Below are 26,124 nucleotides of genomic sequence, written 5' to 3'. Positions count from 1 at the left end.
CGGCGGTGGGAGCCGTCAGGTACCTTGGTTAGCGGACGAAGCAGCATCAGCCCCAAGGACAGAGATGGCCAGTCAGTCCCAGGGTATCCAGCAGCTGCTGCAGGCTGAGAAGCGGGCCGCTGAGAAGGTGGCAGATGCCAGGAAGCGTGAGTCCGCGCTCCCTTCCCCGGGAGTCTAGGGGGAAAGCGGGGCAGGGGAGTCTGTGGGAAAACCCAGGCCTGGGGGGCAGTGGGCTGGAGGCGAGGCCGGAGGGGAGTGACCCTGGGTTGGTGGGGACTGACCCCTTCACTGTCACATTTTGGGGGATCCACCCCCACCCTCTGTGCCCTGGCTCTGCCTTCAGGGAAGGCCCGGCGGCTGAAGCAGGCCAAGGAGGAGGCGCAGATGGAGGTGGAGCAGTACCGCCGGGAGCGTGAGCAGGAGTTCCAGAGCAAGCAGCAGGCTGTGAGTTGTGGGGGTCTGGGGGGAAGTGGCCGATCTAGGGGTGCATGGGGTCAGGGGTGTGCAGATGATTCCCTAGGAACGTAAAGTGTCAGAGGGTGCAGGGACCCTGGCTCTGTGATGCAGAGGGTCTGGGAATCTGGAAGGACATGTCCTGTGGGGTAATATTGTTATCTATGGGGAGTAGGAGAGCGTTTGGGGTCCCCGGGTAGTGAGGTAGGGGGAGGATGTCCAGTCTGTTTTAGGATGGAGTTGCCTGCTGGGGCTTGGGCCAGAGGGGTGGTGTTGATCTCTGGTGCCTTCGTGGATTTGCCAGGTGGGGTATCCTTGGGGCCTGGATGGTTCCACCAGCTGGGTAGTGGTAGTTTCTGAGAAGTCCTCTCTTGTTGGCAAGCTCCCAGACTGGACCTTCGCTTCTATGTGTCTGGATTCTTTGTTTCTGCTTTCCCTTTCTTCTCCCCCTTTCCCCACCTCCCCCTTTCCTCCCCCTCCCCAGGCCATGGGCTCCCAGGGGAACCTGTCGGCTGAGGTGGAGCAGGCTACGAGGCGCCAGGTGCAGGGCATGCAAAGCTCGCAGCAGAGAAACCGTGAGCGTGTCCTGGCCCAACTTCTTGGCATGGTCTGTGATGTCAGGCCCCAGGTTCACCCCAACTACCGGATCGCTGCATAGAACCCGGCATATGGCCCGACTCCTGCCTAGTTTCCTCCCTGAAAGAGGTCTCCCAAGACAGCATCCCCCTATTCCCTCTCAATCCTTCTCTGATTTTCATTCCCTGAATATCGCAGGAGGCAGGATCCACTATTGTCCTGTGAAACATGTATATCCTGCCCCAAGCTGTATCTCCCTGCTGCTCTTTAACCTTCCCCGGGACATTGTCAGCCTCCCAGGCACACGCAGTGCAAATTGGAACATGGAGAAGCAGGGATGTGCAAAGTGCTGACTCCACAGTGGGCGGATTTGGGTCCTTCTCCCAGCCCTGCCACCTGCTGGTCGTACAGCTGAGGTTCCTAGGGGACTGGATTCATAGTGACATCTGCCTGCCATAGGCTGCACTGTACCGTGTCCTATAAAGTGCCTGTAAGAGCCAGGAGCCCAGGGATGGTGTCCTCCCCCACTGCGCATCTGCCAAAACCTGAACTCAGCTGTCTCCTCCCGTCTGTCGGCGGCTCTCTAATCCCACTCCGTCTGCGACTCTGATAATTCTCTAATTCCCAGAAGATTTTAGGACCCAAGGAAAGGCGGGACGGGGGCCTCATTTAGTCCCTGCGTCATGACTCCCCGTGGAGTCTGCCCCCTCAGCCTCTTGGCAGCTCGTGTGTGTTCTCCATCAGCTGTCTCCCCAGCCTCAGCAGCTTCCTGCCGCGTGTGCAGCCATGATGCACCCAATGAAATGCATGACCAGCCTTCCCACACCCTCATCTTACATTTCCCTTGTAACAATGAACTGAGTCAATAAAAATGAGTCAACTGGTGAGACAAAACAGCTTCTGGTAGCTTCCTTTCTCATTCCCCTCCATTCCCTCGTGCTAGCTCACAGATCCACAGATGCTCCAAAACGCTGTCCTTTGATGCCTGGAAAAACAACAGCAAATAGCGCTGGCGCAAGTGGTTTCTCTTAATAGATGGAGCCGGCCTGCTGTGAAAGCAGTTGACGGCCCAAAGCTTTGGGAGTCGCATGGGAGACCGGAAGAGCTGGCTCCGGAACATAGCAGCGTTGCGTGGGGGAGTGAATCATCGGACGGAAGATGCTGTATAGTAACTCTTAGAACAAGCAGCTGCTTGGGAAGCTCTAAGGAGTAACATGGTCACTCCAAGAGAGAAGCTGGCAGGAAGGAACAAGCTCTTTCAATGGTTTAAAAGAGATAGAGATAGGTATCTTCTCTGTGTGCTGGCTCACTCCCCCAAATGCCCGCAACAGCTGGGCAGGGGTGGATTGGGCGACTGGGCTTAGGAGCCAAGAGCTCCAGATGAGTCTCCCACATGGGCAGTAGGGACCCAGCACTGGCTGCTCCCCAGGGATGGGGAGCTGGACTGAGAGTAAAGCTGGCAGTAAGATACAAGTGTTCCTTAATTGGCTGTGCTTTAACACCCTCGGGGAACAAGCGCTCTTTGCTCCCTTAACCTTTTGTTTTGCATCCCAGCCAGTACTACCATTGGCACACAGTTGATAAACACTGTTGAAAAAGTTACATTGTATCAGGGCTCATATTGTGGCACAGTGGTTTAAGCTGTTGTCTGCAATGCCATCACTTCAGATGCTTCACTCCCCCTCCCCCCTTGTTCTGTCCTTTTGAAAAAATGTGTTTATTTGAAAGAGTGACTCACCCAGGGGAAGGAGAAAAAAAAGACCTTCCATGTCCTGTTTTAATCCTCAAATGACTTGAGTGGGAGCCTGTAACTTCATGTGGCCTTGCACACGGGCAGCTAGCAGTTAGGCCATTACCTTCCAGGATGCCTGATTGAAGAGGAGCAGCCAGGACTCATTGTCAATAAGGGATACCAGCACCACAGGCAGTAGCTTAACATGCTGTGCCACATGCTGGCCCCAGACTGCTTTTCTTTTATTGAAATTGTATTTTGGATGTTGTTTACACAGTTGATGGGGGTGCAGGCCCATGAAGACTACTGATTAGGGTGGGGAGGGTCAAGGCATGGGGGGGAAAAGTGTGTGGGACAAATGTCCAATTTTCCTTTTCTTCCTTTTTCTGCTGTATGGGTGGGGAGGGGGAGGAGGGCAGGGAGGAGGCTGCTCCAAGCTGCCAAACTACATCAGTACCCAGAGATGGGTGGGGGGTGTCTACTTGATGTCATCTTGGAAACCTTGATGTGCAGAGGAATGTTCCAAGGGTATTGCTTGAGTGATTTACAGCTCTGAGATGCCATTGGTCTGTTGCTCCAAGGCTGAGGAAATCCTTCCAAAGCCCATTGGCTGACAGAGTCCAACCCTACCGCATCCACTCAGACACTTGCTGCCCAATCCTGGTCAGTAGATTTGTCCAACCTGTTCTGTTCTCCATCTTTGACATTCAGTGTATGCAGGCCTAAATGAGCTGGCCATCTTGTCCCCCATATGCACCTAGACCTGGGCATGCCATCCACTGCACAGGCATTAGCAATCGAGGAGGCCCAGTCCCACTACGTGCATTCCAAGGTCGGACTACAAATCCTATGATTCTCCCTGTAGCTAGAGTTTTGAGTTGGGGGGGCACCCAACAAAATTTCACAGGGGGTGACCCCAGACCTGCCTTTTGCATGTGCCAACCAGTACAGGGTCAGGTTCAGTCCATCACACACATCAGCTTACACACACACTGGTGACTGTAGTTGTCTGGTCAGTTCTGTCCCTGGCCTCACATCCCATTCAAAGTGATGGGTGATATGGGCCAGCCCGACCCAGCCTGCCACAGACCTGGTCATTAAGCACAACGGGAACAGCAACCTAGTTGGGGCCAGACACTTCATTTCTGATCCAGCTCCCTGCTAAAACACTTGGGAAAGCAGCAGATGGCTGAAGTATTTGGACCCTTACCACCATGTGGGAGACCTAGCTGGAGTTTCAGGCTCCAGGTTTCGGCCTGATCTAGCCCTGGTCTTTGTAGACATTTGGGGGAGTGATCCAGCAGATGGAAGGGCTCTGTCTCTCCCTTTCAAATAAATAAATACAAAAGAAAAATGTTTAAGAAGATATCAGTTAAATATTTAGGGTTGGGAAAACTGTCCTTCAGTGACAACACTGACCAGTCCTATCTCTTACCATAGCAGTTTGAATCCTTAGTGTATTTACCAGACTCTTTAAAACAACGTGACTCTTTGGCAGCCTGAGACAGGCGGTGATTTTCACCTACTGTTTCACTTCCCAGATGCCTGCAACAGCCAGGGCTGACCTGGCCAAAGTCGGAACGCAACCTGTGTCCTGCGTGGGTGGCAGGGACCCAGTCACCGGAGCCCCCATCAGCTGCCTTCCATGGCACGCTCCAGCAAGAACTGGGCATTTAGACCAGAGCCGGCACCCAGTCCAGGCACTGTCCATGGCCAGGGGTTCCCGCCAAAGGCCTGCCCTGTTTACTAGGTTCCCGAAGCAGTGGGACAGCACACGACCGAGGATCCGAGGGGTCCCGTGCTTGCCATTTTTCTAGCAGTGTTTGGATATACAGCTTTACTTCTGTTTTGCCTTTCCACAAAGTGCAAATGATGTTGCCTGCTCCTTAGATGTGTTAACAAGGAGAGGCCCAAATCCTCACCCCTGCCGGGTTTTATTAAGCAGCAGTGTTGTTCACAGGGAGATGACGAAGGCGACCTCGGTTTTTGTCTCACATGAGAAGAATCTTCCTGCGGACAATGTCAGTGCACAAAGATTTATTAAAGATATTAAATACAGACACCTGCTGCTGCGGGGGGGGGAGGACAGTTTACAAGACCCGAGAGAATGGTAGAAATGGTCTTTTAAGCACAATTGGAAGAAAAAAAAACAAAACAACAGGACAGACGGTAACAGTCACAGGTGGAACAGAATCCTGTTTGGCTCACTCAGAAGCTCCATCTTCTTCCTCCTGACAAAAATTCAAAGAAATAGGGCCAACACTTGGATTAAGTCTCTTAATGGCACTTTTTGATACATTTTCCTTTTTTAAGACTTAATTATTTTTATTGGAAAGGCAGATTTACAAAGAGACTGAAACCTGGCTCGCTTCCCCAGTGGCCACACAGCCAGAGCTGGGCCAGTCTAAAGCCAGAAGCTTCTTCCAGTCTCCCACGCAAGTGCAGGGGTCCAAGGACTTGGGTCATTCTCCACTACTTTCTCAGGCCACTAACTGGGTACTGGATGGGAAGCGGGGCAGCCTGCACATGAACCAGTGCCTAAATGGGATCATGGCGCTTGCAGGAGAGGGTTAGTCCACTGAGCCATCACGCTCCCCTCTCTGTCACCATTTTTCATTTCTTATAAAACTGGAACTCTGGGAAGCAGTAATTCATATTACAATAGGGGTTCCTCCTAACAGCCTAGCTGGTGTTCTTATAAAAACCAGACGCCAGGAGGAACTTTTCAAAAGGAGGCAAAAATATGAAACAAGATTTCAAAAGGAAAATTTCACCAAGGTCCGCGACCTTCACTATGCTTAGGGCAGCACCTGTTACTTCCCCCAACATCTCATAGAGAAGGGAAGGACGGTACCCCTTTCCTTCTGGGAAAAAAAAGTCCAGCCGAAACAATGGGGGCACTGGGGCGGGGTTGAGGACACTCGGCTGCAATTCTTGAATTCACATTTGCAGAATGCCGTTTAACCCGCAGGCTGTTACTACTTATTTGCAGCAGCCGAGGGCCGCCTCCGCCCGGCGGATTCACAACACCTGACTTTCCTGGCGCCGCCGGCTCCAGCGGTCAGCACTGCTGCCGGCCAGCGCTGTGCACGCGAGGGGCTCCGGGCACAGCGCTGCCTCCCCGCAGCCGGAGCCCCGATGCCCGCAGGTCACCCCGAGTCCAGGGCCCAGGAGGACCCGTGGGAACCGCAGCCCCCGCCCCGTCTCGCCACCTCGTTCCCACAGAGGCGTGTCCGGAGCCCCGCGTGGCCAAACCCCCAGGAAAGGGTGATGATGGCCGCGGGGGAGGACTGGGCAGAACAGATAAGAGCGGGAAAGACACGTGTTTTGTTGCTGGCGGCAGTCGAGGAGTTAGAAAAGATTGAAAAAAAAACAAAAAACAAAAAAACAAAAAACACCTGGCAGGCATTTTCCCCAGGCAAGCCCGGAGCGCGCGAAACCCGAGAACCGTGGCAGGTCCTGCTTCCGGTCGGCCGCTGCGCCTGCGCGCTGGCGGCGCAGAAGGCGGGGAGGCCGGAGTGGAGGGAAGCCGGGAACCGGAAGTGAAGGCAGATTCCCTCCTTCGTGGCTGTTGCCGCCGCCATACACGCTCACCCTGCTCAGGTAAGCTCTGGCCTTCATTACCATCCGCCTCCATCCGCGTTTCTCCCCGGTGGTTCTATGGTTTCGGCTCCTGATACCCGTTCCATAGGCGTCGGTCTGGTCGCGGGGACACGATGGAGTTGTTCTTTACATGGCTTTCAGCCTTTTCGAGAGCCGAGAGCTCCGCGGGGGAGGGGTAGGAGAGCAGGAAGACGGGGAGACAAGGGCGGCCCGATCCAAGATGGTGGCCCCGGCGCCATTGTGTGCCCTGGGCTGCCGGCTCTTAGGAGGGTCGCTCGCCTCCCTGAGGCTGCGGCGGTGGCGAGAGGCGGCGCGGGGCGCCCGCCGGGCCCGGGCCTTCTCGAAGGGCGTGGTTCTCCCACCTTGGCTTTTCTCCGGGCGCTCTCGGCCCATCGGGGGACCGGGAGGAGGAGCCCGTTGATGGGGGGCCCGCCCGGACTTTCTCGCCTCCACTTGCCCCTCCGTGTGCGGTGCGCTCTTCCGATGGCGTCGTTGCGTTTCTCGGCGAGGCTTTCCTACCCGAGCAGCAGCGCGGGGGTGACGTGATGCCACTTGGTAAACGTGCTGTTAGGCCCGGCGCGGGGATGCCCCTGCCTCTTTTCTCCATTCCCTAGTTTCCCTCCTCGTTAGCCATTGTGGTTCGGGAGGTGGTGCGCGGGGTGCATGGCAGCCACATGATGTTTGCATTCGGAGACACGAGCGCTCTGCGCGGTGACGACCCGAATCTATCACCCTGGACTGATGGCTGCTGTGGGAGGGAGCCTCACCTAGCCAGGTTAGCAGGGAAAGCTGCAGGTTCGTCCCGCAGGCTGTTCCAGCGCCCTTCATGTCCTGTCGTCTCCCATGCTCCCCTATCCCGTTTCTTCGCTGTTCAGAGTGGTCCTTATCCTTTCCCAATACCTGGATTTCTGCTACCTTGAGCCTGTGTCCTCAACCTTGTCCCCCGAGACCGCTTTTCCCTTTTTCTCCGATGCGTTTGCTTTTTTATTTTTATTAAAAATTAGTTCTCATCTTTTTCTCCCTCTCACCACATAACTATCATAGGGAAAGCAGCAAAAAGGTGGAGGAGGAAAGCGCTGGCGAAGGCTTTGTCTCTGACCGATAATCTCCCGCGTGTTTTCTCCTAGCTCTTCCGAAACCAGCGTCTTCCTGCAAACCTTCACTCTCTCCCCTCGTTAACACCTATTCTGCAAGAAGCAACCCCGAGACCCCTCCCCTTCTCCCCCTGCTGGCCCAGTTATGGCAGAAAACGACGTGGACAATGAGCTGTTGGACTATGAAGAGGATGAGGTGGAGACGGCAGCTGGGGGAGATGGGGCTGAGGCCCCTGCCAAGAAGGACGTCAAGGGCTCCTACGTCTCCATCCACAGCTCTGGCTTCCGCGACTTCCTGCTCAAGCCAGAGTTGCTTCGTGCCATAGTGGATTGTGGGTTTGAGCATCCATCAGAAGGTAACTTTTGTTGCACTTGGTTCTCATTGGGCTCCTTAGGACAAGAAAAAACATTAAGTGGCTGCTTCAGGTGGTGAACATTGGTGTGTAGTGTAGACTAGGAAATAAGGAATTACAGAAAACATTTAACAGTGGCAGGACTTCTGTAGACTGCTCTTTGGTGGCTTGGTAGTGCTTGTGGTTCGGAAGTAAACTAGAGGTCTGTTGTAAACTCCTGTAATTCTTATTCCTTCTTACGCAGTTTTGGTTCTTAATTTTGTCATTTTGACCTCTAACATTAAATTTCCAGAAAGGGCCTGGTTGTGCCTTTAGTTGTCCTCTGTTGTGTCAGGCCAACTCTGGCATCTGGAAACCTTTTTGGTCTAAAGATGGCTGACTTCTGGGTCAGGCGCCAAGTCCCTCATTTTATCCAAGGTTGCCGAGTTACATAAACCAAAGCATGGCAGCCTAAGTAAGAGAAAGACTGTGGCTGCCATTCCTTACAGATAAAGGTCAGTAAGGATAGGGACAGGAGCACTGAGGGTGAGCTGTTGGGCGAGAGGATTGTAATGTGAGTGTGGAGGCCACAAGCTAGAGAAGGCTGGAATAGGAGGAGCCACAGGGCTTTGACTTCAGAATAAGTGTGACTGGTAGTTGACCAAACCCAGGTAAATACTTTCAGAATTGAGCATGAGAACTGTGTTCGGCATGGTGGAAGAGTTGTGGAGTAACAAAGAGGTGCAAATTTATGTGTTTTTTTTTTTTTTTTTTTTCTGTGTCTAGTGCAACACGAGTGCATCCCTCAGGCCATTCTCGGAATGGATGTCCTGTGCCAGGCCAAGTCAGGCATGGGAAAGACGGCAGTGTTTGTGTTGGCCACTCTGCAACAGCTGGAGCCGGTTACTGGGCAGGTACTTGGGGAGAATGCTGGGGAAGGCATTCCGGTTAGGCGTCCTGGGGGGTTGTTTCTGTCCCAGATGTGTGGTTGCTCTCAGAGCCAGGGGCTCTTTGGTAAGATGCAGGCTGTTCCCCCTGGCAGCTGTGGGGAATTTCTGTGGTGAGGTTGGGCTCGTGGTGGCATCTCTTAGAGTTAAATCATTTGTGATCTGCCAGGTGTGCTTTGGAGGCTACTCTCCCAGAGGACAGTCGGGAGGTATATATATTGTATGTTTTCATCCCTCACCCAGGTGTCTGTGCTGGTGATGTGTCACACTAGAGAACTGGCTTTTCAGATTAGCAAGGAATATGAGCGCTTCTCTAAATATATGCCCAATGTCAAGGTAAGCGAGGGTAACGCGATCTGGGGAGAATAAAAGGGCTGTCGGGAGTTGGAGGCATTGGATTTTGGGAGCTCAGCAGTCTCACAGAAGTTAAATACTTATGTGAGAATCTTGGCATATGTTTAATTGATGATCCTGCAGATGTTGAGTGTACAAGAGATCTTACTAGTAATATAGGGTTCATTGGGATATGTGTTCTAAGTTAAGCTGTTTTGCTGTATCCTACCTTTGTAGAAGCCTTAGTTTGGCTTGGCTCAATGCGTTGTGAATACACCTGTTATGCTATTTAGCATAGCAGAACTCATGATCAGGCTTTGAGTGTTAACCAGCTGGGTGTTTTGTTTGTTTGTTTGTTTGTTTGTTTTTTTGAATGGCAAATATGTGTGCCCTAACAGCAAGGTTTTTTACTTGAGCATGTGGAGGGAGATTTTCACTTCTCACATGCCGAAAGCAGCTAAGGCTAAGCCAGGTAGGCTGAAGCCAGGTTCCTGGAACTCAGTCTGGACGTCTCATACAGGTTGCCTCAAGGGAGTGCATTATAGTAAGAAGCTGGAACAGAAATACAGTGGCCAGGATTATACCAAGCACTCCCTGTGTTTTCCAAGGCACGACTTAACCAACCACTACCACATGCTCCACCCAAGACTGCTTTTGTTACTGGCTGCTTTACGCTGATTCATTTGCCTGTGCTTGGAGAATTCTGGAGAGAGTGGCAACAGAATGCTAGAAGCTCTACAGGATTCATTGTCATCTTGCACTCTCCCAGACACGTAGCAGGGAACTGGATTGGAAGTTGGGACTCAAACCTGCACCCACATGGGATGCTGGTGTTAGTGGCAATTTTACCTGCTATGCCATAGCACTGGCTGCATGAATGTTTCAGATTAGGTGAGCCCAGAAATTTAGTTCTGAAATGTTCTAAGGTTTGATTTGGAGTAACTTGAGTGACTGGGAGTTTTGAGAAGATTGGAGTCTGCTTCATTGCGATGCTCTGCTTTCCTGTGGCTTGGCAGGTCGCGGTGTTTTTTGGAGGTCTGTCCATCAAGAAGGATGAAGAGGTGCTGAAGAAGAACTGCCCGCATATTGTCGTGGGGACTCCTGGCCGGATCCTAGCTCTGGCACGAAATAAGAGCCTCAACCTGAAACACATTAAACATTTTATCTTGGATGAATGTGATAAGATGCTTGAACAACTCGGTGAGTGGCAGCACTGGGGCAGGGCTGGTGGTCCCGGGAGTCGCCCTTTAAAGGAGCCAAATGATGTTGATTTGTTAGAGGAGCACGTCAGTGCGAGGACGACTCTTAATCTATCACCCATGACTGATGGCTCTGGGTTCCCTGGACTTTGTCTTCTCACCAATTTTGGCAGCTGGGGGCGAGAAAGATGCTATGTATTCTCTTTCTAAAACATGTTTTGTGAGTGTGGGAGACTGATGATACTGTATCACCAGCAGCACTTTTTAATACTGGGTGTCAGGGGAGATGGTTGACTGAAGAAGGAGATGGTCTACTCTGGCCTCCCTAGCGCAACATAAGCAGTCAAAATTTGTATCCGAGTAAACTGTTAGATTTAAGTTTCCGGATGTTATGTAGAGTGAGAGTTTGTAGGATGGGTGATTCTCGTGAGTAAGTGGGATTAATAAGAAAAATCTGCATAAGCACTGCACGTGGGCGAGGAGGGTGGACATAATCCTGAGAGAAGTAGCTGTGATCTTTATTGGTCAAGATGGGCAGCTGTAAGCTGGGCTCAGGCAGTGGGAATGTGGGGATGCAGCGGGGTCGCAGAAATAGCTGGAATGCACCGAGTTACTGGTATTTGTAGTCTGGAGGCTGGAGCTTCGGGGGAAGGAGGAGTTTGGAAAAGGAAGCTTGAGCTGGAGCTGTTCTATTTCAGATGCATAGCTCTTTCCATCATGACAGTATTGTGGATTTGGTTACTTTATAGAGGTAGAACTGAGGTCACAGTCCTGAAATGTCCTTATTTCTAGTTGTCTTCACCTCATCTCACCTGTAGGCCACCTTAGACTTTGTTATTTTCCTTTACAATTGTAGACATGCGTCGGGATGTCCAGGAAATTTTTCGCATGACCCCCCACGAGAAGCAGGTCATGATGTTCAGTGCTACCTTGAGCAAAGAGATCCGCCCAGTCTGCCGCAAGTTCATGCAAGATGTAAATACCCTTCTACCTTCTCTCCCTCCACTCCCCGCCCGCCGCCTCCTCCCCTTCCTCGCCCTCTTCCTCCAGACTCCCTTGTCCATCAAGCACCAAGAAGGGGGCTCGTGCCCATTTGGGAGTGATGACTCCTTGAAGAGACACACCGAGGCAGAGACAGCTAGCGTTAGGGTCTGCGCGGGTGCTAGGGAAACTCCGGAAGACTTGGTCGGGATAACGTGAGAGCGGGTAGTGTTCGACTTTTTTAAAAAACAAAACACAGCATTTTTTAACCTCTTCTCCCTTTTGGGGGAGGGCAGGATTTTCTGCCCTACCACCCACCCATCAAATCTGCATACCCCTTACAGCCACGCACCTCCAGTGGCATCGAGCACACAGCTGGAGCCTTCTGCTCACCAAAACGCACACCTCCCGGTGGCAGGAGAGCCAGAGAGGGACAGACAGATGACAGGGCACATCCGAAAGAAGAGCACACAGCACAAAGGAATCTGCCCCCTTCCCACCTCCAGGGCTGGGGGCCTTTGGCACCTCAGTCCCCGATCCCCTACTCCTTCCTGCCCGAACCTCCTTGCACCCGTCGGAACCTCGGTTGATGAGAGCCGGCATCAGAGAAGCACCGTGGCGCGACGCGGGAATGCGGACGGCACCCGGCGGTGGATGGCGGCAGCGGAGGCCGCGGGGAAAACCTGACCAGGAAGCTGAGGACCAAACCAGCCTCTTTTTCTGTTCCCGGTTTTTTGTTTTTTTTTTTTTCCTGGATCCAACGCGTGCTGTGCCCTCTTTCCCCCATATGTGTTTGGGGAAGGGGGTCCTGAGTGGGGTGGTGGATTTTTTTTTTCTTTGAAATGATTTTTCCCTGATGTTCAGAGGAGAGGGAAGTGGGAAAGGTGAAGTGGATGGCTCCCCTTGGATGTAGCCAGGTGGGTGCCAGGGGCCAGGCCAGGCAGAGCCCATCGCAAGAGCAGTGGAGTGGGTTTCTCCCCTCCCTGTGCGCCCCTTCCCATGGGATGGCTCACTCTGGAGCTGTATTTGGCGATGGGATCAGATCTGAAGGCAGTCATGGGGCTTTCCCTTCTGCCTTGACAGCCTGTCTTCAGGGATCACATTTCTGTTTTTTACCCCTTGAAACACACTTAACTTCCATCCTGGTCTCTGGGTTCCTCCCCAGCATAGTGTGAAGAATTAGGACAGGGCAGTTGGGCTTTGCATTAGTGTCAGTTTCTGTCTTTTAATGCTACTTAACTCCCTTCAAGGGTTGTGCTTTTTAGTTTTTAAGAGGGAACTGTGTGTCTACTGCTCTGAATTTGTTTTTTTTTAGCACCAGTCACTGATGCCTTCCATGTAAGCCTGTAGGGGATTTGACCTTAGTTCTGAGGTCAGTTTCATCTGAAACTATTCCCTTGTGAAATGAGGCAAGTTATTACCTTGAGTGATTTTTGCTTCTCCTTAAATGGCATTTTGACTGCGTGCCTTGCATTATTCCAATCTTAAAGATACCCAAGTGCCTTATGTGCATCAGAGTGCCTAAGCCGAGAGAAAACTCAAACGGAGCAGTCCTTGTCCTCTGCCTTGTGTCCTTAAAGCCAGCTCCGAGGGTTCTTCTCACCTCGAGTCACTGTTTCCCATCATTTCCCAGGTGTGTGGGTCATGTCTCCTTGAGAACAGCTCCCATTTTTCCTCCACCACCTCGGTTTGAGGTAATGGCGTCTTGCCATTGGGTGGTTTTGTTGCTCCTTTACTCCCTTTGCAAACTTACTTTCCCATGCCAATTTTCAGTTGGGTAGTTTTAAGATGAACTCAACTGACAGGAAGGAACTTGGGTCTAATGTGAAAGAGACCACAGTAAAACGGGTATTTTTGGGGGGATGTGGTGGGGTTTTCAATCTTCTCTCTTTTCCCCATCCCCCCATGGGGTGTATTGGAGATCAGCTTCCTCCACCCCCCCAGGTTTAACCCCCCCACTCTGCCCTCCTCCCGTTCCCTACCCCCTTCCTCCCCCCCAGCCAATGGAGATCTTCGTGGATGATGAGACGAAGTTGACGCTGCATGGGTTGCAGCAGTACTACGTGAAACTGAAGGACAACGAGAAGAACCGGAAGCTCTTTGACCTTCTAGATGTCCTTGAGTTCAACCAGGTCAGTTGTTAGAAGACCAGCAGGAGAATGAACTTTGGATACATTTCCAGCTGTAGCAGACACCTGTGTATTAAAGTAGCCCTCATCGAAGAAACCACCTAAGTGGTGTGGGGAGAAGTAGAGAGGCAGCTTTTAAAGATTTGTTTATTTTTATTGGAAAGGCAGATACAGAGAGAGGAAAGATCTTCCGTCTGCTAATTCACTCCCCAAGCAGCTGCAACAGCCAGAGCAGAGCCAATCCAAAGCCAGGAGCTTCGTCTGGGTCTCCCATGTGGGTGCTGGATTCCAGGGCTTTGGGTTATTCTCTACTGCTTTCCCAGGCCACAAGCATGGAGCAGCCAGGATCTGGGATTCTAACCTACACCCATATGAGATTCGAAGCATGTAAGGCCAGGACTGTAGCCACTAGGCTAACACGATGGGCCCCTGGAGGCATCTTTATAATGAGATTGTCTTCAGTGACTGAGGGAAGGGATGGTGTTTCTGTCCTTTATGGGTGTTGATTACAAATGAAAAGCCTTAAGTGAAATGGGCCTGTAAAAATACAGTCCTTTAAAGAGCTGCAGTGAGTTTTTAGAGCTCTGGATATTTAGTTTTGACATTTGAAGGTTTATTTGAAAGGCAGATTTGCAGAGGGAGGAGAGACCGAGATCTGATTCATTCCTCTGGTGTGTGCAGTGGCCAGAGCTGGTCTGAAGGCAGGAGCCTGGAAGTGCTTCTGGGTCTCATGTGGATGCAGAGGCCCAAGAGCTTGCCAGTTTTGCAGCTTTCCCAGGCAAATTAGGAAGGAGTTGGGTTGGCATTGGAGCAGCTGGGACTCAAACCGGCTCCTACATAGCATGCCTACTCTGCAGGTGGAGGCCCACATACTATACTACCACATCCCACAACCACAGGTTTCTTATCAGTTACTCATAGTAAGCGGGGAGCACTCTTTCATCTCACTGTTGTGATCTGCTGGCACACAAATCTTTCTGGACTTAACTTTTTTTTTTAATTGGAAAGGCAGATTTACAGAGAGAAGGAGAGAGATCTTTTGTCCACTTGTTTACTCCCCAAGTGGCTGCAACGGACAGAGCTGAGCGAGCTGAAGCAGAAGCTTCTTTGGGGTCTTACACGTGGTTGCAGGGTCCCAAGACTTTGGGTCATCCTCTACTGCTTTCCCAGGCCACAAGCAGGAAGCAGCCAGAATATCAATAGGCACCCATCTGAGGCCAGGATTTAGCCACTAGGCTATCATGTCAGGCCCTGGAATATCAGTCTTAAACCCTGATTTTATGACTTGGGATTCCTTGAGGTAGCTGACTTGTTGGCCCGTTGTCTGATGCTTTTGGTGATTATTCTCTGCCCTCAGGTGGCAGGGAGGAGGAGGGCTTTGGGAAGTGAAGTTACAGAGAATTCATGAGTAGTTTCTCATGCACCTTGGACCACACCCCCACCCCCCTGGCTCACCCCCACGCACACAGGTGGTGATCTTTGTGAAGTCTGTGCAGCGGTGCATTGCCCTGGCCCAGCTCCTAGTGGAGCAGAACTTCCCAGCCATTGCCATCCACCGTGGGATGCCCCAGGAAGAAAGGTGAGTTAGAGATGGAGGTGTCCTCGGGAGGAACAGCACCTTCTGAGAGGAGGGACTCTCAACATTTTTATTTCCTTTCTCACAAAGGCTTTCTCGGTATCAGCAGTTTAAAGATTTTCAACGACGAATTCTTGTGGCTACCAACCTGTTTGGTCGAGGTATGGACATAGAGCGGGTGAACATCGCCTTTAACTATGACATGCCTGAGGATTCTGACACCTACCTGCATCGGGTAAGCTGTGCCCCCGGAAGCACAGCCCCTTTCCTGTGCTACCAGTGCACTGTTAGAGTGCCTATTGCTCCCTCTGGGTCTTTCCCCCTTGTTTGGATCCTATAATCCTATATATAACATATAGTCTTATATATATATATATATTTTTAATCTTCCAGGTGGCCAGAGCAGGCCGGTTCGGTACCAAGGGTTTAGCCATCACGTTTGTGTCAGACGAGAATGATGCAAAAATCCTCAATGACGTACAGGATCGATTTGAAGTCAACATTAGTGAGCTGCCTGATGAGATAGACATCTCCTCCTACAGTGAGTAATGTGGCTTCCCCCAGCTTTGGGATTCCCTTGAAGAATTGTCTTAAATCCCACTGTGCATCTGCAGAGCGCCCCGGCCACTTCTTCCTGTCTGGTCTCTGGTGCCATGATAGGGTCGGGTTACTGTGACGTCTATGTGTGGTCTCTTCTATCAAATTCTTTCTTCACTTAAGCCTTAAAATCCATGCTGCATAGTGTGCAGATACCTGCTTGTGCATAGAGGTCTTCAAAAAGTTTGGGAAAATGCACATTAAGAAAAAACTACCTGAATTTCAAAACATTTTGCACCCAAATAAAGCTGCCTTTTTTTTTTTTTTTGTCATAAACTTTGAAGTACTCTTACATGTGCATGTAATGTTGGCGCCCTGCCTTTCTATGCCCTGCTCTGATGCCCAGTTTCTCTCAGTTGAACAGACACGGTAGAGGATTCGCCTGTTCTGCAATGTGAGCGTCTTCTGGAGGATACCAGGCGTGGGGGTGAAGGAGACACTACTGCCGCCTGCCCTGCCAGCCCCCACCCCGCACCCGAGCTTCCCTCTTTTGCATCACCACCACTCCTAACCCCCGAATCCGGATTTGTCAGATTTTTTTTTAACAAAACTAAAAACGAAACACATTTGTGTCTGTGTTGTCTGTAAGCACTCCCTCCATTTATTGGGTCTGAAGTGTAGGGCACGAGGTGGTAAGTTGGGATGTGGACTTTGCGATTCTCCCCGGGAGCCTTGGTCAGCGCTGACTGCCAAGGCTATGTCTCAGGTGGCCTGGTTCACCTCATGGCACGGGAGGGCTGCTGGGGTGGTGTGTGGGCTCTCCAATGTTGGAGGTTGAAGAGGAACTGGCTCAGGTGTCTTCTCCCAGGCTTTCTCACTGTCATTTCCTTCAGCCTCTGGATCATGAACACCAGGGCCTGGCCTGCCACGCCCCTTCCCGCCCTACAACTAGAGCTTGGTGCAACTCCAGCAACAGTGTGCACTAGGTCAGCTGCATGGTGGCAGTTGGGCAAGTTAGGAACCCCACAAGCTCCCTTTGGAGTTTTGGAAGGACAGATATCGGAGAAGAGAGACAAAGATCTGTTGGTACACCCCCTCAAAGGTCAGAGCTGAGCTGATCTCATGGGTTTCCCATGCAGGTGCAGGGAGCCAGGTGGGAAGTGGAGCAGCCGGGTTGGCACCTGCTCTGGGCCCCCAAGTTTAAAGCAAAGCAAATCTGCGCTGCTGGCTCACTGCCCAAATGGATACAATAGTCTGGAGCCTCTCCCCATCCTGGACATGCTTGGAAGCTGGATGGGAAGTTGAAGCCCCTGGGATTTGAACTGGCTTTGTGCTTTGATGCTCTTGTGTGAGCTGTGGCTTGGCTTGCTTCGTCCCGAGTCCCATTAGTTCAAGCCCATCTGTGTGGAGGTGGTAAGGCAGCAGTTCACTGTTTGAGACGTTGGTGTCTGAAAGTCATTGGCCTGGGGATTGTAACTGGATTTCATTTATGGGACTATTTCCGCCCTGTAAGGAATAACTGAATGAGGGAAGATTACTAAAGGACTTGTGGACTGCGGCTATGGAGGGGAGGGATCCCCGAGGTCTAAATGGACATGATGGACAGGACTGGGGAACTGTAGGGTGCGCTGAGACCGATCCCTTCCGTGCTCTCTGTCCCCATGCTTTGTGCTACTCAGCCTGTGTAATGACTTCCCGCTGTGTATGGAGCTGGTCTGTTCTTCCCGTGTTGGTTTAGGATTCTGGGAGCAGTGCCCTGGGGACCCTGGGATGCCAAGGACCAGGAGGGCAGGAAGAGGTGAAGGCAGCAGCAAGAGCCAGGGCTGAGGGAGGACCATGGCGGGTGAGGAGGGAGCAGTCTGAGCTGCCCAGAAACCACTGCTTCCAGGCCTTGGCCTCATTGCCCACTACTGCCTGCTCTGCTGTGCCCACTTTCTTCCCAGCCTGGCCCCAGCCAGAGTCCAAGAATATTTTTCCCAGTGTGGTGTTCGCTAGTTTAAGCAGGACTGGCTAAAATGCTGGTATGCATGTAGGCTGCAGTCTTTTTCCTAACACCATGTTTTTTTTTTTTTTAAGATTAATTTTTATTATTTATTTATTGGAAAGGCGGATATACAGAGAGGAGAGACAGAGAGGAAGATCTTCCGTCCGATGATTCACTCCCCAAGTGAGCGCAACGGCTGATGCTATGCTGATCTGAAGCCAGGAGCCTCTTCCAGGTCTCCCACGCGGGTGCAGGGTCCCAAAGCTTTGGGCGGTCCTTGACTGCTTTCTCAGGCCACAGGCAGGGAGCTGGAAGGGAAGCGGGGCTGCCGGGATTAGAACTGGCGCCCATATGGGACCCAGGCGTGCTAGGCGAGGACCTTAACCACTGTGCCACCGCGTCGGGCCCACCATATTTCAAGGTGGAGATTAATTGATGCTTTGCAGATGGAGAGTCTAGCTTGGTGGTTTCGCTTCACTCAGAGTGGGCAAGTACCTGCTGGGCCACCTTGGCCAGGTGTGCTTGAGGCTCTCGGCTAGTGGGTGGAAGAACTGGAGGGATGGGCTGGGGTTGCGCTTGGGTTAACCTGCCTTGGGAGCTCATCCTCAACCTGGATTGACGACTGGCTGCCCCTGTGCATCTCTTTTTGTCCCCTGCTGGCCCAGAATGACTCCTCCTCTCCCGTCCATTTTGCATTGTGTGGTGGAGTGGAGATGTTCCCAGCTTCGTGTCCCTTGCACCTGCGGCTCCTGGCTGACTGACACTGGTCTGCATGTGAGGTGTTGCTGAGCCCCTTCACAGCTGTACGGGAGCAGAAGTCCCACTGTCGTCACACTTTGTGTCTGGCTTTGGGCTTCCTGCCGTGTGTCAGGAAGTGGTGTGGGCAGCCATGTGGGCAAAGCTGGCTGAGAAGAACACAGAGGGTCTCCATTTGTGTCCTCCAAGAAGAGGAGGGTTCCCAGGCAGGAAAGCCTGCTGCAGAGGCAGGATTGCAGGAGTGGACAGCTGTCTGGCCAGGGAGGGAAGTCGGAGCCAGCAGGGAGCCCTTGGTGGAGGTCAGAGGTTGCAGTCTTGGGAGAGGAGTGAGACACCTTTGGATGGGCTCAAAATTGTTCTAGTAGCTCCCAGTTCTCTGCAGTGGAGAAAAGGAAAAAATTGACAATCTGTGAGTGTTTTAGAGGAGAGTGGCTTCCTGCGTGTCCCTTAGAACCAAGGTCAGCATGGCCCACAGTTACCTAAGTCTTTATTTCTCTCTTGCATAAAAAGGTTAGTGTGCACAGCATTAAAAAAAAAAAAAAGATTATTTTTATTGGAAAGGCAAATGTATAGAGGGGAGACAGAAAGGTGTTCCATCTACAATCCAATCCCTAAGTGGCCTCAATGGCTGAAACTAGGCTGATCTGAAACCAGGAGCCAGGGGCTTCTTTCAGATCTCCAACACTGGTGCAGGGTCCCAAGCCTTTGGGCTATCCCCTGCTGCTCTCCAAGGCTTAAAGCAGGGAGCTGGCTGGGAAGTAGAGTATCTGGGACACCGATTTGTGACCATATGGGATCCCAGCAGATACAAAGTGAAAAATTTAGCCACTAGGCTATTACGTCAAGCACTATTTTTATTTATTTATTTATTAGTTGGAAAGGCTGATATACAGAAAGGAGGAAAGACAGAGAGGAAGATCTTCCAACTGAGGGTTCACTCCCCAAGGGGCCACAATGGCTGGAGCTGCGTCAATGTGAAGCCAGGAGCCAGGAGTTTGTTTCAGATATCCAATGTGGATACAGGGTCCAAGTCTTTGGGCCATCCTTGACTGCCTTCCCAGGCCACAAGCAGGAAGCTGAATGGGAAGTGGAGCTGCTGGGATTAGAATCAGCACCCATATCGGATCCCGGTGTGTGCCATGAAAGGACTTTAGCCACTAGACTACTGTACTGGGCCCTTATTTCACTTCTTAAAAATTATAGCTATCTTGGCCCCCAAGGCTAATGTCTGTGCTTTGCACACACTAATCCCGGCAGCCCCGTTTCTCATCCAGCTCCCTGCTTGTGGCCTGGGAAAGCAGTTGAGGACAGTCCAAAACCTTGGGACTCTGCACCCTCGTGGAAGACCCAGAAGAATCTACTGGCTTTGGATTGGCTCAGTTCTGGCTGTTATGGCCACTTGTGGAGTGAATTATTGGACAGAAGATCTACCTCTCTGTTTCTTCTCCTCTTTCTATATCTGACTTTCCAATAAAAGTCAGATATTAATCTTTAAAAATGTTACAGCCATGTCTCAAGTCTCTTTAAGAATATTCAATTACTGGGCCCAGCGAGACAGCATAGTGGCTAAAGTCCTTGCCTTGAATACGCCAGGATCCCATATGGGCGCTGGTTCTAATCCCAGAGGCCCCACTTCCCATCCAGTTCCCTGCTTGTGGTCTGGGAGAGCAGTCAATGATGGCCCGAAGCTTTGGGACCCTGCACCTGTGTGGGAGACCTGGAAGAAGTTCCTGTCTCCTGGCTTTGGATTGTCCCAGCTTCAGCTGTTGTGGCCGCTTGGGGAGTGAACAATCAGGTAGAAGATCTTCCTCTCTGTCTCTACTACTCTCTGTATGTCTGCCTTTCCAATAAAAACAAATCTTTAAAAAAATAATGAATCTTTTATCTCATGGCTTACTCCCCTTATGGACAATGGTCAGGAGTGGGCCAGTCTATTCCAAACTCAGAACTCCCTCTGGGCCTCCCACATGGAAGGGAGGCACCCAAGTAACTGGCTGTTTCCCACTGCTCTCCCAGGTACGTTAGCAGGGAGCTGGACTGGAAGCAGAGTATCCAGAACTCTGATATGGGAAGCAATGTTTCAGGTAGTGGCTTAATCTACTGTGATGGCAGCCCCTCTCTGTGTTTAGAAGTTTACTGAATGCTGAGCCCAGTGAGGTGGCCTAGCAGCCAAAGTCCTCATCTTGATCGCGCCGGGATCCTATATATGTGCCGGTTCTAATCCCGGCAGCCCCATTTCCCATCCAGCTCCCTGCTTGTGGCCTGGGAAAGCAGTGGAGGACGGCCCAAAGCTTTGGGACCATGCACACACATGGTAGACCTGGAGGAAGCTCCAGGCTCCTGGCTTTGAATCAGCGCAGCACAGGCCGTTTCAGTCACTTGGGGAGTGAATCATTGGACGGGAGATATTTCTCTGTCTCTCCTCCTGTCTGTATGTCTGACTTTGCATTAAAAATAAAATAAATCTTTAAAAAAAAGTGTACTGAATTTTCTTATAACAGCCATTGCCTGTATGGGATCCCAGTGTAAGCAAAGCAAGGATTTTAGCCACTGAGCCACTGTGCCAGGCCCTAGGTGATTGGTTTCTGGCACCTGATTTTGTTCCTTGGTGACGTCATGGTTTCCTGAAAGTTCTTTAAGTTTGCCTACCTGTCACTTCTGCACACTGTTCATCTTCACACTTTTGGTGTGAGGCTGTCCCCTCCAGAAACTCAAAGCCTCTGCCAATTTTCTCAGCGCCTGTGGACACTTCACTTATTTTAACACTAGATGGAGCCCTCGGCCAGGGTTTGTTGCAAGTCTACATTGGGCGTTTTGTTACAATTTCCTTCCCAGAGTAGGTTGCTGCTAGGTCAGCTTTGTCTCCAACACACAAGTTTTTGTGAACTTTTATTTATAGTGGAAAGTCTGATAACCAGAGGGGAGCAGAGACAGAGAGGAAGATCTTCTGTCCAATAATTCACTCCCTAAGTGGACAGAGCTGTACCGATTTGAAGCCAGGAGCCTGGAGCCTCTTCTGGGTCCCAAGGACTTGGACCATCCTCAACTGCTTTCCCAGGCCACAAGCAGGGAGCTGGATGGAAAGTGGAGCCACTGGGATTAGAACCAATGCCCATATGGGATCCCGGCACATGCAAGGCGAGGACTTTAGCCACTAGGCTACCGTGTCAGGCCCACAAATAAAACACACACTAAAAGCTATTTATTTGAAAGGAAGTGTAAGGGAGTGAACAGCAAAATCATTTTTCCATCTGCTGGCTACTTCCTAAATGCCTGCTACAGCCACCTCTGTGCCAGGCTGGGAGAGGACAGCCTCCCACGTGGGTGCAGGAACCCGTCCTGTTGCTTTCTGTTGCTTTCCCTGGTTCATTAGCAAAATCTGGATTGGAAGAGGAGGAACAAGGGCTCACCCACGTGGAACATGGGTGTCCCACATGGCAGCATAACCCAGCTGGATTTAAGGTTGAGGAAAAGTGTCCAAGGCTCAGCAGAGATATGCACATGTCTGTATATATTGCATGGCAAGGTTTTCTCTTGGCGTTTCAAGTTGCGATGAGATCCTGATTAAACATGCAAAGGAGAGTCAGGCTGTACTCTGCAGGACCCAAAGATTTTTCTTATTTTTGTTGGAAAGACAGATTTACACAGAGAAGGACATACAGAGCAGAAGATCTAATGGTTCAACCCCCAAGTGGCTGCAACCTGCAGAGCAAAGCCAAGAGCCAGGATCCAGGATCCAGGAGCTTCTTCTGGGTCTCCCACACAGGAGCAGGGTGCCAAGGCTTTGGGCCATCCTTGACTGCTTTCCCAGGCTGCAAGCAGAGAACTGGATGGGAAGTGGAGCAGTTGGGACCAGAGCTGTGCCCATATGGGATCCACACACAAGCAACATGAGGATTTTAGTCCTTAAGCCATCACACTGGGCCCAAGCTCAAATCTTTCCTTCTGTGCCCAGTAATGAGATTGCTGGATCATATACAAGCTGCAGTTCAAAGACTTACAGAAATCCCCCAGCTGTTATCCCCCATGGCTCTATCATTCCAACCAACAGTGTATACACTTTTCCCTCTCCCCATACCCTTGTCTGCATTTGTTAAAAGCCAGAATAAACCAAAGGAAAAGCAAACGCCAGAATAAAACAAAGCAAAGCAAACCAGCCAATCCTTTAAAGCATGGGCAAAGGACCTGAATGGGCAGTTCTCAGAGGAGCTAGAAGTAGCCAATATGCAGGAATGCTCAAGATCCTCAGCCATCAGGAAAATGCAAATCAAGATGTAGGAGATGACCCCTGGCCCTGTCAGAACGGCTGTTACAGAGCGACAAGCACGTGCATCTACACAGGGAGAGCCCGGTCCTTTGAAGGGTTCACCAGACGGGCCAGTCCAACCCAGAGTAACCCCTGTCCCAGAGCCAGCTGATGGGGACCTTCATTATATTTTTAAACCCTTTCCCAAGGGCATCTACATCAGCAGTTGATTGAATATGGGGCTGTGTATAGTGGCCACTATGGGATCAGGCTGCCTGGCTTGGCTCTGTGGTGTCTGGAAGGTCAGATTCATGCGAACAGTGATGCAATGGGCCCAGATGAACCATGGACATTCTTGTAGCTTGAAGCCAAAGAACATGTTATCATCTCAGAGTACAATGAAGTATGATAATCCCTCCTCTCTGCAAGTTACACTAATCATCTATGGCATATCCCTCATTTCCCAGAATTTAGTAACTGGAAATAACAAAAGCAGGAAGCTGGGTCCCAAGTGGAGCAGCCAGGAGGCAAATGGGGCTCTGACATGGGATAGGGGTGTGTCAAAATAAACAGCCCCCACTTCTGCTGCCCGCCTGCCCCGCCCCCGGGGCTCTGATGTCAGGAAGCTTGGAGGTTGACTGAGGCTTCTGCTCAGACTGTCCCAGGGAGCAGTGGAGCTGAGAGCCAGGGCTGCCCCATCTGCGGCTGGAGTGTGGCGCCCTCTGGTGGCTGGTGCAAAAAACCTCAGGCCCTTTCCTTAGGGCTGTGTGTGCCAAGGCAGATGGCTTTTCTTGAGCAGGTGCTAGGGGAGAGAGAGAGAGACAGACACAGAGAGAGAGACAGAGTGAGAGAGACAGAGAGAGAGAGAGGAAGATAGATAGACAGATAGATAAACAATGGAAATCCCACATGCTTAACTTCCTGAACGAGAATCCATGCTAGGCCATTCTCATTCTCAGAATTCATACGCTCAGTGCAGTCCAGACACATCAGGGAGAAATTAACTCCACCTTCACAAATTAGGAACCTTAAGGAATTTACATGTAATGCTAAGATAAAATGAAATTACTATTTCTCAATTGCATAATCTATTTAAATTATTTATTTTTTAATGAAAGGGATTTTTATTTATATTGAAAGAGAAAGATCTTCCATCTACTGGTTCTTACTCCAGAAGGTTGTAATGGCAAGAGCTGAGCCAAGTGAAGCCAGGAGATTCTTCTGCAGTTGCTGTTTTTGTGCAGGTAGAGCCTGGCAATTGTGGTCATTCTGAGAGTGAACCAGCAGGTGGAAGATCTCTGTTTCTCCCCCGTCAAAAATTTTGAATATATTTTTTAAAAGATTGATTTTATTTGTATTGCAAAGTCAGATATACAGAGAGGAGGAGAGATGTCACGCCACCTCTGGTAGAGCCTGTGTGAGAAATCATCGGGCCGAGGCAGAAGCTTCAAGGAAGGATGCCTCCTGGATTCGGCTGCATCTCTGGTGGTCTTGGCGTTCCTAGCTGTACTCTCTTTGCTCTTATCTTTACGACTGGAATAATATTATTTATGTGTGGCAAAGGCTCAATGTTCCTTTATAGTTCTATGAAGCCTTCTGACAGGAGACTGGATAAGGATAGCAAGCAGGCTGAGATAAAAACTATTAAGTTATTAGCTTTAATAAATCTATTTAGGACTATTTTTGAAAATTCCTAAAAAGAAGATTATAGTAGAAATCTATAGCTTAAAAAGCTATACAGGAAGAAAAACTAGAAATATAGGCAAGTTAATATTAAAACCAGTGTAAGGCACAAAACACAATGAGGGCTAACTACTTAATGATTAAAAGTCAAATGGTGCCAAACTGCGTCCACAGGAAATAGCAACTGCAGGCTGTCACCGGGCTGTTAGAGAACAATCTTTGCTCAACACACTGCTTACCTCCCTGGAATAATTGCTTATAGAAATGTAACCACATGTATAAACAAAGAAAATGTTCTTTTGCAATAATCTATTGTATATAAGCTGATGCCTTGCTTTTGCAAAATGCACTCAGATACAACTTCCTTGAGTTGTCGTGTCTGTTTGTCACTCGCCGAATCCTTGCCCACCGTTCCCGGGGTCCTGTTCCTGTCGGACTGATTGCTCCTGGCCGAGCCGGTCCGTCACAGGTGGCGCCCGAACAGGGACTTGAAAATTCCTCGGGAAAGGTAAGCTTTCTTCTCTTCTTTTACTTCTTATTATTTTCAGGCAAGGATAGGACCTCGTCAGAGCGCTGCAGGCTCCCTGATAAAGGATCATCAGGTTTAGAGGACGAGAAGGTAAAGCACCATGGGGCATTCACATTCCAAGAGCAAGGAATTGTTCTGGTCAGTGTTGGGACACATGCTCGAAGGTAGAGGGAGTAAGGTGTCCAAGGAAAATTTAAATGAGTTTTATGAGTTCCTATTAAAAGTAAGTCCATGGTTTCCAGAAGAGGGTAGCCTTTCTCTGCAAAATTGGAAAAGAGTAGAAAGGGAAATGAGGAGATATTATGAGACTCATGGTCCTGGGGCAGTCCCCATCCCAACTTTCTCTATATGGATACAAATAAGAGATTTATTAACTGATAAAACAGAAATGGAATTCTTGATTGAAGAGACTCCTTCTATAGAAAATGAAGAAGAAGCAATTCCCTTCTATAAAAAAGATAAGAAAAATTATAAGACTAAGTCAGAAGATCCTGATAAAATTAATCTGCTTAAAGAAAAACCTGGGGATGATTGGTTGAGTAGTAGTGAAGAGTCAGACATAGAAAAGGAAGCTGCCAAATATCATAAAGATGAAGAAGAGAGGGATCATTTCCATGATCAAAAACCCCTAGGGAATCTATTTGTAGCAGCCTCGGCTCCCCCTATGTGCACTGAAAGAGTGATAGTGAATGAGAAAAAAGGAAGAAGTAAAAAACTGGCAGTTAATACTGGATTCATGGGGGCCATACAAGAGACAAAAAGAAAGGGTGATTTATCTTTTGTTTTTCCAATATCTTATTTGGGGGATGATGATGATGAGCCACAGTGGGAGCCTCTTCCTTTGAAAACACTAAAGGAGTTGCAGATGGCTGTGAAAAGCATGGGACCTACTTCCCCTTATACGTTGCAAATATTAGATATGATAGCTGGTATGTGGCTTACCCCATTTGACTGGCAGCAAACAGCCCGATCAGTTTTGAGCCCGGGACATTATATATTATGGAGAACAGATTATGAAAATGGGGCCAACAAACTAGTCCTAGGAGGAATAATTAAAAGAGGACCGCGACCAACAGTGACAATGATACTAGGAAAAGATGATTATGCTTCTTATCAGGCTCAGATGAAGATCCCAAAAGTTATTTTAGGAGAAATATCTAGGATTGCAGTTGAAGCATGGAGAAAGTTACCGCCAGCTGAAGGTAAAACCACAGTCTTAGCAGGAATCATACAGAAACAAGATGAGCCATATGAGGACTTTGTGGCTAGACTTGAAGAAGCTTTGCAGAGAATGCTACCACCCTCAGAGGGAACAGATTTATTGTTGAAACAGTTAGCTTGGGAAAATGCAAATGCATTATGTAAGGAACTCATAAGACCCATTAGAAAAGGGGGATCCCTACAAGATTATATTAAAGTATGTATAGATGCCTC

General features: G+C 50.1%; 3 protein-coding genes and 2 non-coding genes across 6 annotated transcripts; 4 read left to right on the top strand and 1 right to left on the bottom strand.

Moving 5' to 3' along the window:
* The first annotated feature begins 7 nt into the window (after window positions 1-7).
* Window positions 8-1,809, top strand: LOC121166807 (V-type proton ATPase subunit G 2). Of its 2 annotated transcripts, none has more exons than XM_040996093.1 (3): window positions 8-146; window positions 344-444; window positions 938-1,809. In XM_040996093.1, exons 1-3 carry the CDS (start codon window positions 65-67, stop codon window positions 1,109-1,111), a joined length of 357 nt encoding a protein of 118 aa, XP_040852027.1. In that variant the 5' UTR covers window positions 8-64; the 3' UTR covers window positions 1,112-1,809. The 2 variants fall into 2 exon arrangements, with proteins under 2 accessions (XP_040852027.1, XP_040852028.1); XM_040996094.1 differs by having other exon boundaries at window positions 35-146; window positions 344-366; window positions 980-1,809.
* A 4,474-nt stretch (window positions 1,810-6,283) lies between these two features.
* LOC121166817 (spliceosome RNA helicase DDX39B) lies at window positions 6,284-16,114 on the top strand. The gene is made up of 11 exons (XM_040996108.1): window positions 6,284-6,364; window positions 7,492-7,814; window positions 8,577-8,704; window positions 8,981-9,073; window positions 10,087-10,270; window positions 11,126-11,244; window positions 13,251-13,382; window positions 14,849-14,958; window positions 15,046-15,190; window positions 15,349-15,496; window positions 15,909-16,114. Exons 2-11 carry the CDS (start codon window positions 7,604-7,606, stop codon window positions 15,923-15,925), a joined length of 1,287 nt encoding a protein of 428 aa, XP_040852042.1. The 5' UTR covers window positions 6,284-6,364; window positions 7,492-7,603; the 3' UTR covers window positions 15,926-16,114.
* Window positions 7,034-7,111, top strand: LOC121166820. Its single transcript, XR_005885488.1, has one exon. It is a non-coding gene; the product is annotated as a small nucleolar RNA SNORD83 (small nucleolar RNA).
* On the top strand, window positions 10,326-10,402 carry LOC121166821. Its single transcript, XR_005885489.1, has one exon. It is a non-coding gene; the product is annotated as a small nucleolar RNA SNORD83 (small nucleolar RNA).
* A 154-nt stretch (window positions 16,115-16,268) lies between the features above and the next one.
* Window positions 16,269-17,330, bottom strand: MCCD1 (mitochondrial coiled-coil domain 1). Its single transcript, XM_040996111.1, is given in 3 exon segments — window positions 16,269-16,414; window positions 16,417-16,456; window positions 17,097-17,330. Coding segments are annotated over 3 exon segments (420 nt in total).
* Window positions 17,331-26,124: the final 8,794 nt, after the last annotated feature.

The sequence above is a fragment of the Ochotona curzoniae genome, unplaced genomic scaffold, assembly GCF_017591425.1.
Source record: "Ochotona curzoniae isolate NIBS_2020 unplaced genomic scaffold, NIBS_Ocur_1.0 patch24, whole genome shotgun sequence".
NCBI classification, from domain to species: domain Eukaryota; kingdom Metazoa; phylum Chordata; class Mammalia; order Lagomorpha; family Ochotonidae; genus Ochotona; species Ochotona curzoniae.
Note: the sequence above shows the minus strand (reverse complement) of the source record. Positions and strands in the feature narration are given on the sequence as shown.

Coding starts and splice junctions, on each gene's coding strand:
- LOC121166807 (XM_040996093.1), top strand. CDS start 65: ATGGCCAGTCAGTCCCAGGGTATCCAGCAGCTGCTGCAGGCTGAGAAG. Junction 147..343: donor GGTGGCAGATGCCAGGAAGC/GTGAGTCCGCGC, acceptor CTCTGCCTTCAG/GGAAGGCCCGGCGGCTGAAG. Junction 445..937: donor TCCAGAGCAAGCAGCAGGCT/GTGAGTTGTGGG, acceptor CCCCCTCCCCAG/GCCATGGGCTCCCAGGGGAA.
- LOC121166817 (XM_040996108.1), top strand. CDS start 7,604: ATGGCAGAAAACGACGTGGACAATGAGCTGTTGGACTATGAAGAGGAT. Junction 10,271..11,125: donor TAAGATGCTTGAACAACTCG/GTGAGTGGCAGC, acceptor TTACAATTGTAG/ACATGCGTCGGGATGTCCAG. Junction 13,383..14,848: donor ATGTCCTTGAGTTCAACCAG/GTCAGTTGTTAG, acceptor CCACGCACACAG/GTGGTGATCTTTGTGAAGTC.